The sequence below is a fragment of the Carassius auratus genome, unplaced genomic scaffold, assembly GCF_003368295.1.
Source record: "Carassius auratus strain Wakin unplaced genomic scaffold, ASM336829v1 scaf_tig00022461, whole genome shotgun sequence".
In the NCBI taxonomy this organism is placed as follows: domain Eukaryota; kingdom Metazoa; phylum Chordata; class Actinopteri; order Cypriniformes; family Cyprinidae; genus Carassius; species Carassius auratus.
In genome coordinates this window covers 63055-77231 of record NW_020525186.1, presented here as the reverse complement: position 1 = coordinate 77231, position 14177 = coordinate 63055, and the positions used below count along the sequence as shown (strand labels likewise).

Here is a 14177-nt window from a genome sequence, read left to right as displayed (position 1 = left end):
GCAGTTGTTATTGTTATTTTTATTATGTATAACAATAATTGTTTAGACCTGAGATGCTTGTTGTGTTTCCATTCATACATTTAACACACACATTGGTATCTTAAAGTAATTTTGAAATGAATCGAACAATGTAAAGTATTACAACGGCAAAGATATTATTCAAACGAAGGGCTAATTATACTGTAATTCTCTTACCGTAGACTCTGAGTAGAAACTCATGTAGCTTTAAAAAGCTGATGCGGTACTGAACTGATTTGTTCCTCTCCAGTAATGTGTCTTCAGTATTTATTTCATGTGTAAACAGAAGTAAAATATAAACCACGATCTGTGGACCAGTTACAGTTACTGACTGGATCATGGACAATTGTACACTGAGAAAATTAAATGAGCTTAAATGCATGTTGAATATTATAACATTGATTTTAATCTGTGTGAATGATGATCAGCTTTATAAAAAGAAGAATGTCCTTCATATAAATGAACTAACAGGCAGACAAAATAATATTAATTCTTGTGATTTCAAAGCAGAATTTTCAGCATAATTACTCCAGTCTTCAGAGTTTCACATGAACTTTCAGTGATCATTCTAATATGCTTATTTGCTGTCCAAGAAACATATTTGTTGTTGCTATTATTATTATTATTATCAATATTTAAAACAGTCAAGTACATCAGGATTATTTGATGAATAGAAAAATCAAAAGAACAGCATTTATTGAAAATAAAACCCTTCTGTAACAATAAGATGCTTTAAATTGATCAAAAGTGACGATGAAGACATTTATAAAGTTACGAAAGATTTCTATTTCAGATAAATACTGCTTTAATGATTTTTCCATTCATGAAAGAAACTAAATCTGTTTTCAACATTATAATAATAAAAATAATTTATTATAATTTTTTTGAGCAGCAAATCAAAATATTAGAATTAGAAGCATCATGTGACACTGAAATAATAATGAACTAGATTAATAATGCTGATAATTCAGCTTTGAAATCACAGGAATAAATTACATTTTAATGAAACTATTTCACAATATTACTGTTTTTGCTTTATTTTGGATCAAATAAGGCTTGGTGAGCAGGCGAGACTTCTTTAAAAAACATTAAAAAATCTTACTGATCAAAACATTTTGATTGGTAGTGTATTAAAACACAATTTCAAAAGTGCCTAAATATCAAAATTAGTACAATATATCTGTTGAAAAAGTCAAATGAGCCAACGCCTTTGACCAAGTTCAATAAGGGGCGGGGCTATTACATGCATGCGGATACGCCCACTCGGATGCTGATTGGTCTGTCTGCAGCAGGCGAGTGCTCTGCTCTGCTCGTCACTGTCTTTCAAAGATAAATGCACTGCTTAAGTGTCATTCACATATTTTAGAAAAGTCGCGATTCTTAGTTGTCTCTCCGTTAGTTTAGTGTGTTTTGTGAGTCATTGCAGTCACCTGTGTGCGGCTCATGAATGACGAGCTCAGTGGGGATTAGAGGAACCGAATTATATCTTGCCTAAATCTTCATCGATTATCTGTATTAGCAACATAAGGAATCTACACAGCTCTACAAAAACAAACAAACAGAGAATGTTACTACAGTATCTTTTCTTAATATTTTTGGATGGTAAGTGGATTTCTTTCTATTAAATTTAAACTACTTTTGGTTTCGTTTTAGACATCAATGCAAGCAACCTTACGCATTTCACCATCAACAGCTTCTAAAATGTATTACATATGTTAATGTGCACATCCTGTGTTCTGCAACAAGACGAAGCAGGACATGTGGTTTTTGACTTCCCCCTCAAAATTGCAAGTTTACATCAAACAATTCTGACTTTTAGTTTTTCTTAAAATGTACAAGTTATACATTTGAATTAAAGAAATAAAGCCAGAATTGTGAAATTGTTTAATATAGGATTGCAAGAAATAAAATTAGAATTTTAAAACAACTCACAATTCAGAATTTTTCCTCATAATTGAAAGTTTAAATCTCACAATTCTGACTTCTTTTCCCAGAATTGCAAGATATCATGATACAAACTACGGTGGCCGAGAGAGATCAACGTGCTGCAATTTAAGAAAACACATGCAAATAGAAAAAACACCAGCAAAAAAAAAAAAAAAAAACATCTTCATCAGTTTGACAACACAAGTGTTGCAAATCCTCACAACACATGCATATAACGAAACGCGCTGCATATCCTCAAAACACATGTAAATTAAGAAACGCTACAAATCATCACAACACATGCATTAACGAAAACACGCTGCAAATCCTTACAACACATGCATTAATGAAATGTGCTGCAAATCCTCACAATACATGCAAATTAAGAAATGCTGCAAATCTTTAAAACACTTGCATCAATTAAATGCGCTGCAAATCCTCACAAAACACATACATATAACGAAACGCACTGAAAATCCTCACCACACATGCAAATTAACAAACGTGCTGCAAATAGCACTGACCACAAAGGAAATGTTTCAAGGAGACCCCAAAAAGTGTCAGACCCGGCTGGGATTTGCTTATCGTGCAGTGGTTACTGGTCAGTGGAGTTGTTGGTGAACTGAAAGATGAGTTTTTTTGTTTCTGTTTTTTTTAAACACCCTGATTGCATGATTCCTTTATCTTTTGGATATTATTAGCCTAAATAAGCTGAATAATTACATGATTAAATGTAAAACGTTACTTAAGATGGCTAACTTTAATATCCTCAGCTAAATATAATTTCAAGGTTAATGAAAATAAATTTGCAAAGCTTCATTAATTGTTTCTTAATGTGCTTGTGTTGTGAGGATTCGCAGCACGTTTCGTTATATGTATGTGTTGTGAGGATTTGCAGATGTTTTCTTAATTTGCTGGTGTTTTCTTAAGTTGCAGCGTGTTTAGCTCTCTCGGCCACCGTAATAAACTCGCAATTGTATGAAATATAAAGTCAGAATTTTTGCAAAAACTTGCCTTTCTGACTTCTTTTCACAGAACTGCAGAATATAATCTCACAATTGTGAGTTATAAAGTCAGAATTGCGAAATAAAAACGTGCAATTGTGAAAAATAGTCCAAATTTTTTGACAAATTCGCAATTCTGACTAGTTATTGCGAGTTTATACCATGCAGTTCTGAGAAAAAAAGCCAGAGAAGTGTGTGGAAATACATTAGAATTGTGAGATGACTGTGAGACAACTGTGAGTGAAAAGAACAAAATCAGAATTGTGCGATAAAAACTTGAAACAAGCTTTCATAGGCTTAGGTTTCCTTAACAATGTTACGCTTTAAGTTAACAGTCTTTTTCTCCATTAAAAGACAGTTGATCTGATAAGTGAAATAAGAAATTTCCAAATTTAGGTTAACATACACTATGTTTACATCTGTGCTAGTAAAAAACACAGTTCAGTCAGTGTCAAAGGTTACAGTGATATTTAGCTCATGTAAAGTAACCACAGTATCTGCCACATTGAAGACTACCACGGTGGAGATTAGAGAAACCAAATTATATCTTGCCTAAACCTTCATTGATTATTTGAATGTAACTACAGTATCTTTTCTCATTGCTTTTGGATGGTAAGTGGATTTCTGTCTTTGACTTTTAAACAACTTTTGATTTGTTTTAGACATCAATGCAAGTACTGTTATGCATTCCAGTCACTTAGCCACTGTCAACATCTGCTAAAATTTCTTACATATGTTCACGCACACATCCTGTGTTATGCAGCAAGACGCAGCAGAAAATGTTTCATGTGGTTTAAAGTACCAAGGTAAACAGAGAACCAAATTTACTATATCCTACCTACATTTTATTGGCGCATACTATATACAGTCGAGCAGATGATTCTGAAATTTGTATGCAATTGTGTTCAAATAAATAAACAAAAAAAAACTCAAGAAAATGTGGAATGAGTCTGTATTAATACATTAGGTTTAATCATGCATATACTGCAGGCAATATTAGCAGTGGAGAGGTGTCCAGGGTGGCACCAACTAACTATTTAAAAAAATTATATATTTTTTCATTTGTTGCTGATTGACATTTTACTTCACATTTTGTTTAAGTAATCTTGACATGCAGCTGTGATAATGTATATCCTATGATGAATAGTAGTACACTGCAAGATACAGAAGATTAAGTATTAAGCAAAATAATCTTAAATGGAAAGTAGAGAGAGCACCACTTTCATTAAAGTACATTATATTTACCCCAAATTGTTTAATTTACATAATGTCTTCAGCATAGATGAGTATGTATAGATAATTTTCAGTTCTGTGGACTGACTAAAGTCTATGCATCAACTCGAATTAATTTTTAATCACAATTGAAAAATTATGTCTCACAATTCTGACTTTCTTTCTTATAATTTCAAGATATTAACTTGCAACTGCAAGATATAAACTGCCAATTGTATGAAATAAAGTAAATTTTCCGTTACAGTCACAATTCTGACTTCTTTTCTCAGAACTGCAGGATATATACTCACAAGTTATAAAGTCAGAATTGCACAATAAGAACTTGCAATTGTGAAAAATAAATAATTTTGAGACAAACTCGCAATTCTGACCTTTTCACAGAAGATATAAACTTGAAATAGAGTGCTATTGTGAATTGCAGGATATAGGCCTGACCTCACAATCTTACCCTTCAGAATTGGTCAGAATTGTGAATTATATCATTAAACTGTGAGAAAAGAAGTCAGAATTGTGTAATATTTTTTATTAATTGCCCAGAACAAGCTTCAAAAGGCTTAGGTTTCCTAGGAGTTTCTTAGGTTACCAGATCAATATCTATATCAATATCTATATCTATAATTGTTCATTTCTGTTCTGCAGGTGTGTTTGGTGCAGAAACAGATGAGACCGTGTCAGTGATGGAGGGAGATTCTGTTACTCTGCACACAAATCTCACTGAAGTACTGAACGATGATACTATACTGTGGCTGTTTGGATCTAAAGACTCCATCATATCTCAAATAACAAGAAAGAGTGATCTGACTTCATTTTATGTTACCGAAGATGAGAGATTCAGAGGCCGATTGCAGGTGGATCAACAGACTGGAACTCTCACCATCAGAAAGACCAGAATCAAACACGCAGGCCAATATAAACTCTCCATCTCTAGAAGACAGACTACGATCAAGATATTTAATGTTGCTGTCATTGGTTAGTCACTTGCTGTAAAACTGTACTGTAAAAGGAGTGTTAAAATATTCCAGCTGTGATTTTATTTGTTTTTCAGATGTGGTTGGTGAGACGGATGGAGTGAAGTCGGTGTCAGTGATTGAGGGAGATTCTGTCACTCTACAGTATGATGTTTCTGAAGTACAGAGAGATGATCTGATTGTGTGGAGGTTTGGAGATAAAGGCCTCCTCCTGGCTAAGATTGATGTGGAATCAAACAACATCTCATTAAATGATGCTGATGAGAGATTCAGAGACCGACTGAAGCTCAGTGAATCTAGATCCCTAACTATCAAGAACACCAGAACCACAGACTCTGGACTTTATGAAGTACAGATCAGAGGCAGCGAGAGCTCGCAGCGATTCCTTCTTTCTGTCAGTGGTGAGTCTTTATAAAGCAAACATTTCAAAGTATTGGCAGACTTTAGTAAGGTCAGCATTTGAATACTTGGACCGATTAGGAATACTTGGTGTTTGATTAACTTAATCAACTGTTATATGGTTACAGATACAAATAATTGACAGAACTGGGTGATATGATGATATGATGTTTTTCGAATGTAAATACCGTATTTTCCAGACTATAAGTCACACTTTTTTTCATAGTTTGGCTGGTCCTGCGACTTATAGCCAGGTGCGACTTATTTATCAAAATTAATTTGACATGAACCAAGAGAAATGAACTAACAGAAAACATTACCTTCTACAGCTGCAAGAGGGCGCTCTATGCTGCTCAGTGCTCCTGTAGTCTACACTAAGCAGCATATAGCGCCCTCTCGCGGCTGTAGACGGTAATGTTTTCTCTTGGTTCTTGGGTCTAAATGAATGCGACTGAGGCCGGTGACACACTGGATGCGTGGCGTCTCTGCTGCGTGCCAGAAGCGTGGTGGCTGCTTCGCGATTTCTGTGTCTTTACACACCACAAGCGTGCCTGCACGCGGCGCTGGTGCGCTGCTGCTGCTGTAGGTGACGTAGAGTGAGGCCGCCGAAAATCCAGGCTATTGTCTTCATGACAACAATATCAACTTTTTTTTTACACGCCTACTGATAGGACACCGTCAACAGTATTGACAGCAAAATAGAGTTTGTTTGACAGGTGCAATATTTGAAAATCTATAATAATATATTTTATTTTTTAAATTACATTTATATCTGAATTTATGCCAACCTATAGACTTTCAAATATCAAAATGTCATGAATTAATATGTATTTGTGTACAAAATTACATATAAACATATTTTCCTAGTATATTTTGCCTTGAAATGCTTCCAACACCCGCGTGTGTCGCGTGAAAAATAGGCCTCGGTTCTATTTCTAGCATGCACGCATTTTCCGCGCGGCTCGAGCTGCACCTGAGACGCGCGTCTCACGCAGGCAGTCTGCAAGCTCTAACCTGTTAACATGGGAGCCGAATTAAAAACAGACACGCCACACAGCTGAGACGCTTGCACCATGCATCCAGTGTGTCGCTGGCCTTATAGTCCAGTGCGACTTATATATGTTTCTTTCCTCGTCATGACGTATTTATGGACTGATGCGACTTATACTCAAGTGCGATTTATAGTCCGAAAAATACGGTAGTTTAAATCTTACAAAAGTTTTCAGTCGATTTCAGTGTTGTTATTGTTAAATAAGCCTCGAATGATTACAACTTTTTTTTTTTGTAGTTGAAATAAAGATGAAATAAAATAAATGATATACATTTAATGAAAAATAAATCAGTACAGTATTCACTCAGAAATTGCTAGTAAATTTTACAAGCACTTAAAAAAAATGGCAAATAGCAAAATTGAAGTAAAATTTGGAAAAACTTAAAATAAACAAACCTTTTTTTTTTTTACAGCTTTTACAACAGTGTAGCTGAAATAAATACATTAAGTTTATATTTAAGTCTTAAAATGACTTCGGAGGTTAAAATATTTAAAAGCTATATTACAAAAGCATAAAGCAAATTGACTAAAAACATAAACTGAAATGTAAATTTTAATTATAAAAATAAAATGTTTCACTGACCCCAGATGACCTAATTTGCCTATTTATTCATGATCTTTTCAGTGTTTTCATATAATCACAATCATTGTATGAAAATCAGAATAAGTAAGAGCTTTATTGCCAAGTATGTTCACCCACACAAATCTGTCTTTAGCTATTCCAGATTCAACTCAGTCTACAGGTTTTACAACAGGGATTGTTTTAGCTATTCTACTTGCGGCTGCAGTTGTAGCTGCTGTTGTGATTCACTATCGGCGCAAGATCTCTGATCTAGAAAAACAAATGGGTGAGTATTACAGCTGATACAGAAAGATGAACAATTAAACAAAGAGTGTATGACTTCTGCATACACATGGTTTCATGTGGCTCTAAACTTGGCTGTCATTTTTATTTTAATAAAAATTCCTGCACAATTTACACACAAATATTAGCTTTATTGAATGATCGATTAATTGTCGATAAGAGATATAATTAATTGGATGAACAGATCATTTGATTTTAAAAGCGACTTAAGACTGGTTTTGTGCTCTAGGTCACATATTTAATACACACGTTTAGGAACAACAGTTAAACAGAAATGCATCTTGTGTCACAAAGTAAAAATGATGTAAAATCTCTCTGCAAGTTTAGCTTGATTTCATGAACACATTTCACTGCAGAACCAATCGAAGTGTCAGATGGAGATTCTGTCACTCTGGAGACTAAAACTGTCCTAAATAAAGATGATAAGGTACAGTGGTATTATCACGATGAAAACGATCTTATTGCTGAAATCAGTCGAGGGACCAAAAGGACATTTGATGGTTTTGATGAAAGATTCAGAAGCAAACTGGTGCTGGATAAGACTGGAAATCTCACCATCAATAACACCATGACCATTCACTCTGGACTTTATATATTAAAAATAAGCAGCAAAGGCAAAATAATCAACAGGAGATTCATTGTTACTGTCAAAAGTAAGTAGATCTATGATACTGGACTGCATGATCAGATTAGATAATTTCAATTTAAGACAAAGTGAAATGAAATTGAATGACTTCAGATAAATAAGGTTATGTACTGTACTGTGTAGCAAATTATATTTTTGCATTCATTTGAAAGTGTCCTGTGACATCCAATGACATGATTTATATACATTTAAATATTGAATATAAATTCACACATATTCCACACATCACATTTCTTACAGCAGTAAACATTTTATACAGTTTTTAAACCAATATTAAGAGAAAGAGATTTTCTTTGACCATCAGTGAATACTCATCAGGATGAGATTGTCAAAGATAAGATTATCAAAACAAAATGAAGTAATCTACGAATATGCCAAACTGAGTTGGAAACTGAACTAATTAGTATTTTTCTCTCCCGTATTTCTGTTTCTGTGTGTTTTGACATTTAGTGAAGATAGTGTCAGTAAAGAAGGGAGGTTCTGTCTCTCTAAAGACTGGAACTAAAATACAGAAATCTGATGAGATACTGTGGACGTTTGGAGCTGAAAACTGTCTTGTTGTTAGAGATAATCCAGGAACGCCTATTGGTAAGAGATTCACAGGCAGACTGGAGCTGGACAAGAAGACTGGATCTCTGACCATCAGAAACATAGAAACCGCAGACTCTGGACATTTTAAACTACAGATCATCAACAGTGAAAAGACCACATTCAGGAGATTCAATGTGTCTGTCACTGGTGAGTAGAACAATATATATTTCAAAAGCTAAATATTTATTTACACGATACACTAAAATCTAAAATCTAAAGACTAAAATCTTCCCTTCTAAAAACATTCCCCTCCATCTACTTCATCCTCTCAAGCCAACACTAAAATGAAAAAGTCTCAATCATTTTTGTAAATAATAGACCCAAGATATTTTCTGGCGCTCACTGAAACTTGGTTTTTGTGTCTTTCTGGGATTTTCAGTATAATTAGGAGCTCTCATGTTCTTTGTGATTGTGTAGATTGATGTACGAGCAAAATTGTTTCTTTCTCTCTTTTCAGTTTCTGTGATTGTCTCTGTATTTTCTTTCAGAATCCATAGGAAAACAAGTAAATGAATCAGCAGCTGTAGAGATGCCACTGTTGTAACCATGAGGATGTGGATGGAGTGGATGGGTGATAAGTTCTGCCCACCAATATTAATTAATGTGACATCATCAGCATTTGCGCTCAATAACATTTTTCTGATTTTAGAAAAAGGAAAAATGAACCAGTGTGTTGTTGAGCCGTTAAACTTTTTTTAGGTGACAGGAAATGTGCACGAAACTCTTTCATAACCAACTAAACAACTGGATACACATCCCACTTAGTTTCTTCGATGGGACATAATGCAAACTATTTCAGCCAATCTCATGTTAATCTTGAGTACCTATATAGTATTGTAGCATCCTTTATATCACTTTCAAAGTCTTTATTTTTTATCAGATTAAAAAAAAAATGTGTGTCATGGGCAGAGCTAAAGAGTCACGAGCGCATTCATGTTTTTAAATACTCATATGCTGATTGCCACAGCTGATTGTCCTTGTACAGAACAACCTCCTGGACAGCAACCAATCTGGCTTCAAAAGTGGCCACTCAACTGAGACTGCCCTGCTCTCGGTTACTGAAGCGATAGCGACTAGCAAGAACAGCTTCAAAATCCTCAGTACTCATCTTACTGGACCTATCTGCTGCTTTTGACACCATTATTCACCAGATTCTCCCGTCCACCCTCAGAAAGATGGGAATCTCTGGAACTGCTCTCCTGTGGGTTAAGTCCTACCTCTCTGACAGATCCTTCAGTGTGTCTTGGAGGGGTAATGTTTCTAAGTCATAACAACTTGGTACTGGGGTTCCTCAAGGCTCAGTACTTGAACCACTTCTCTTCTCCACCTACATGACATCATTAGGATCTGTCATTCAGAAGCATGGCTTTTCTTATAACTGCTACGCTAATGACACCCAACTCTACTTCTCATTCCAACCAGATGACCCGACGGTAGCTGCTTGCATTTCAGCCTGTCTGAGTGACATCTCTAGCTAGAATGACCATCACCTGCAGCTTAACCTTACGAAGACAGAACTCCTGGTGATTCCAGCTAACCCATTGATTCATCACAACTTCTCTATACAGCTGGGTTCATCAACTGTTACTCCATCAAGAACAGCCAGAAACCTAGGAGTTGTGACGGATCATCAGTTAAGCTTCACAGACCACATTGCTACAACGACCCGGTCCTGCAGGTTTGCCTTATACAACATTAGGAAGATTAGACCCTTCCTGTCAGAGCAAGCCACCCAACTTCTTGTCCAAGCTCTTGTTCTCTCCAGGCTGGACTATTGTAATGCTCTCCTGGTGGGCCTTCCTGCATATACTGTCAATCCTCTGCAAATGATCCAGAATGCAGCAGCGAGGGTTGTCTTCAATGAGCCAAAAAAGGGTCACGTTACTCCTCTCCTCATCAGGTTACACTGGCTACCAGTAGCCGCTCGCATTAAATTCAAGGTACTGATGCTTGCCTACAAGACGACCACTGGCACGGCACCAACAATCCTTAATCTCACTGGTTAAATCTTATGTGCCCTCCAGAAGTTTGCGCTCTGCAAGTGAACGACTCCTTGTGGTGCCATCCCAAAGAAGATCAAAATCAATCTCACAGATCTTTTCCTGGACTGTGCCCAGCTGGTGGAATGACCTCCCAATCTCAATTCTCAGTCTTTACTCATTTTCCAGAAACATCTTAAGACTCATCTTTTTCGACAGCACTTAACCAGCTAATATTAAAACTTTTCCTTTTCTTGTCTTTTCATTTATTAAAAAAAAAAAAAAAAAAAAAAAACCTGGCTATGTTTTCTGTATTACACTAACTGAGACTTGTCATGGCACTTGTATACTGTTGTTGTTCTCTTGTTGACCTGACTGCTTCTATTGTTCTCATTTGTAAGTCGTTTTGGATAAAAGTGTCTGCTAAATGATTAAATGCAAATGTTAAATGTAATATCTAAAGAGATATTCTTTATCAAAGTTAAGACTGCTATGCCCCCCTAAAACATATTCATACACGGGTAAAACATGTTCAAACTCATCTCTACATCATGATGTGGAAATATTTGCATAATGCCGCCTAAATGTTCACACAAAGAAAGAAGGCGTGGTTTCTGTAACTGCAGTTAGTGTTGAAGCAGTCATGTCAGGGAGATGCTGTGTGTATCTAGACGAAAGCAAAAGCACGTTATTTGGCCTTCAGAAAGTAGATGCATTTAGCTACGACAATCTGGCACTTCTGAATCAGCTACTGTAAGTATGTTTTGTTATAAGTTGAATGTTCAAATATGGATGTTTTGCACATTGTGTGTGTGTGTGTGTGTGTGTGTGTGTGTGTGAGAGAGAGAGAGAGAGAGAGAGAGAGAGAGAGAGAGAGAGAGGGTCACACAGTGGAGTCAGCTGTCTTAACGGTCCGTGGCTTGTGTACTGCAAACACATATGAGCTTCATCACTGTGTCTGTCACAAGACTCTGTTCCTCTTTCGGCCTGAACTGATGGTAAAACTAAAGACTTTATAAATTGTCTTTACATTTATTTTGAAAGATGAAGTTTTTGATTATGGAAAGGGGTGTTACATGACTGATTGCGGTGTTCAGCCAATCACAACGCACTGGGTCAGTTGGCCAATCAGAGCAGACTGTGCTTGTGGGAAGGAGGTACTTTGTAGAAAACGACAAGTTTGAGAGAGGTGGGTGGGGCATAGAGGACCTACAATAATGGACAGCATTTGAAATATTCTGAATGAAAAATATTTTGAACATTACAGAATGTCAACATATTATATTACACCAAATACACAAAAAAAGCATCAGATGACCCTTTAAATGCTTAGTGAGGGGGCAAATAACACAACAGCCTTTATGGTTACAGAACCATAGATTAGAGAAAAAAACTAATTAACAAAAGAAAAAAAAAATACTTTTGTCAATTCTTAGATGCTAGTTTTATGATGCTTTGACATAACATGGCATGTGTAGAAATTTATGTCAGCCAAGATTTAAAAAGGATTTAAAAAGAGCTTTAAAAGTATTATGTATAAACTTACATTTGGTCACACCAGGGATACGCCATAATTTCAGAAGTGACAGAAATGTCAAATTCAATCATTTTTATGTAGGCCCATTTATGCATAATTATATCTATGTTTTTCTTGTTGTTGTTGCTATGAATCTCTTTGAATTTGCTGTAAGAAATCAAATACACTGCTGGACAATAATCAATTATTTGTAATCTATATATTTTTTTCTAATGGCAATTTTATGATTGTTTTATATACTACAATACTCAATACCACAATTATTAAAATTTTCTGCACCGAATTGTAAAACATATACTTTATACTTTCTGTCCTATAATAAATTATATGTCAATTAACACTGCATCATTCAGAAATGTTTTTTGTGTGTGTTATTGTTTTTAAAGCTACATCAGTTCATTTTGCTTTTCATTCAGCTTAGCTGCAGATATAGATGCCTTTCTCCACATTAGGCATTTCCTGATACACCTTATGTTCTATGAGCGCGAGATCACTTCTCTTTCAGTGCAATACACATTTATCTTTATCACATTTTCATAAAGTAAAAATGCTATAGTATGTAACTTTTCCTCTCCATCAGCAAATAACGATTCTGAAAGAAAACGCGCCTGATGTCTGTTTGCTAGCAATGAATGCTACCTTCATGCATCTGAATCTCAGATAAATCTCAAGCTCTTATTTCAGGGTTGTTGTTAATGCATGTGGTTATTTTAACAGTTTCCTTTCGTCTATTGTTTGTGAACAATGTGAACTGTTCTTTTTGCCTCAAAATGACTTGATCTAAATTCTAAAGACAAGGCCTCAAATATTTTCAGCAATCAAAACTTAGCTTAGAAACATAATGAACATAAAACATAATGAAACATAAAGTCTTCAGGTGTACTCTACCTTGATTCAGTGGATATATGGACATAATTTCGTACATATTTAGAAGTACTCTTAAATGCAGAGTAAAATAGGCATTTGTTATTGCATATAATCATTTAAATCTCATGCCAGATTATGATATAAACTCAAACACATCTTTGGCCACAATTTTGATTATTCCGTTACCAGAAAATGTTCTTTGCTATTAGCACGGATATAAGGCAATGTTAATTTACAGGTTATGACCATTTGATCCCGATAAAGCAGCCGCAGATGTGTAGAAACTGGGGCGGTACAGCTTTAACATGCTGTGCGCGCTCCCGCAGACCGCAATCATTTACAGCATGACACAGAAAATGCTGAAATCAAGTAAAACGGGGATGGGGGTGCATTTCAGACTTTTGTAATCGCTTTTGAGCATGCACTCGCTCTTTGCTTTCACTTTCGAAATTGCTCAAGAGGTTCAGAGGGGAGGGGAGGAGGACCACATGCGCCTGCCTCAGCAGCTCATAGACTTATATATTACATCTTCTGTAAAGATGTAAACAACCGAGACCACAGCAGGATTCACAATGACTCACAAACTTACCTGCAAATGTACACAACTGCTATTTGAACTGTGTAGCATTTTATGACATTATAAACATACACTAGAACAGATAAAACTAAAACAAGCTGCACGCTAATGTAAAACCCAATATTTATTTAAAAAAAAAAAAAATCCCCAAAAATGTACAGCAACTGATTCTGTGATATGCCTCGGTGGATGCTTTGCTTTACATGTGGACATATACGGAACTCTCCCTTCTGCCCAATTCATTCTGCTGGTCTGATTTAACATGAGTCTGATGGTAATGTTTCGTCTCTTCTGTCCTGATCAGTTCACTTCTTGTTGATCTGATGTCATAAACCAGCACAGCAACTGTCGCCACGCCCACCAAAGCAGAGAGAACCAATCGGATCGCAGCTTCAGTGAAACTACAACAGTGGATCTTGTCTGAAAAAAGAAAAACGCTGGATCAGGATTGTGCATTTAAGTGTCTTTTAAACAGTGGTGGACGAAGTACACAAATCAAGTACTTGAGTAAAAGTA

The 14177-nt window shown here is 35.7% G+C and overlaps 1 protein-coding gene across 3 annotated transcripts; it reads left to right on the top strand.

Annotated features, from left to right (window-relative positions):
* Positions 1–1304: 1304 nt before the first annotated feature.
* On the top strand, positions 1305–9384 carry LOC113077376 (uncharacterized). Of its 3 annotated transcripts, XM_026249783.1 has the most exons (8): positions 2894–3560; positions 3712–3754; positions 4821–5150; positions 5227–5550; positions 7316–7447; positions 7821–8117; positions 8561–8848; positions 9190–9384. In XM_026249783.1, exons 1-8 carry the CDS (start codon positions 3558–3560, stop codon positions 9243–9245), a joined length of 1473 nt encoding a protein of 490 aa, XP_026105568.1. In that variant the 5' UTR covers positions 2894–3557; the 3' UTR covers positions 9246–9384. The 3 variants fall into 3 exon arrangements, with proteins under 3 accessions (XP_026105569.1, XP_026105568.1, XP_026105567.1); XM_026249784.1 differs by lacking the exons at positions 2894–3560; positions 3712–3754 and adding an exon at positions 1305–1620; XM_026249782.1 differs by having other exon boundaries at positions 2894–3754.
* Positions 9385–14177: the final 4793 nt, after the last annotated feature.

Coding starts and splice junctions, on each gene's coding strand:
- LOC113077376 (XM_026249782.1), top strand. CDS start 3,682: ATGTTCACGCACACATCCTGTGTTATGCAGCAAGACGCAGCAGAAAAT. Junction 3,755..4,820: donor ATGTGGTTTAAAGTACCAAG/GTAAACAGAGAA, acceptor TCTGTTCTGCAG/GTGTGTTTGGTGCAGAAACA. Junction 8,118..8,560: donor ATTCATTGTTACTGTCAAAA/GTAAGTAGATCT, acceptor TTTGACATTTAG/TGAAGATAGTGTCAGTAAAG.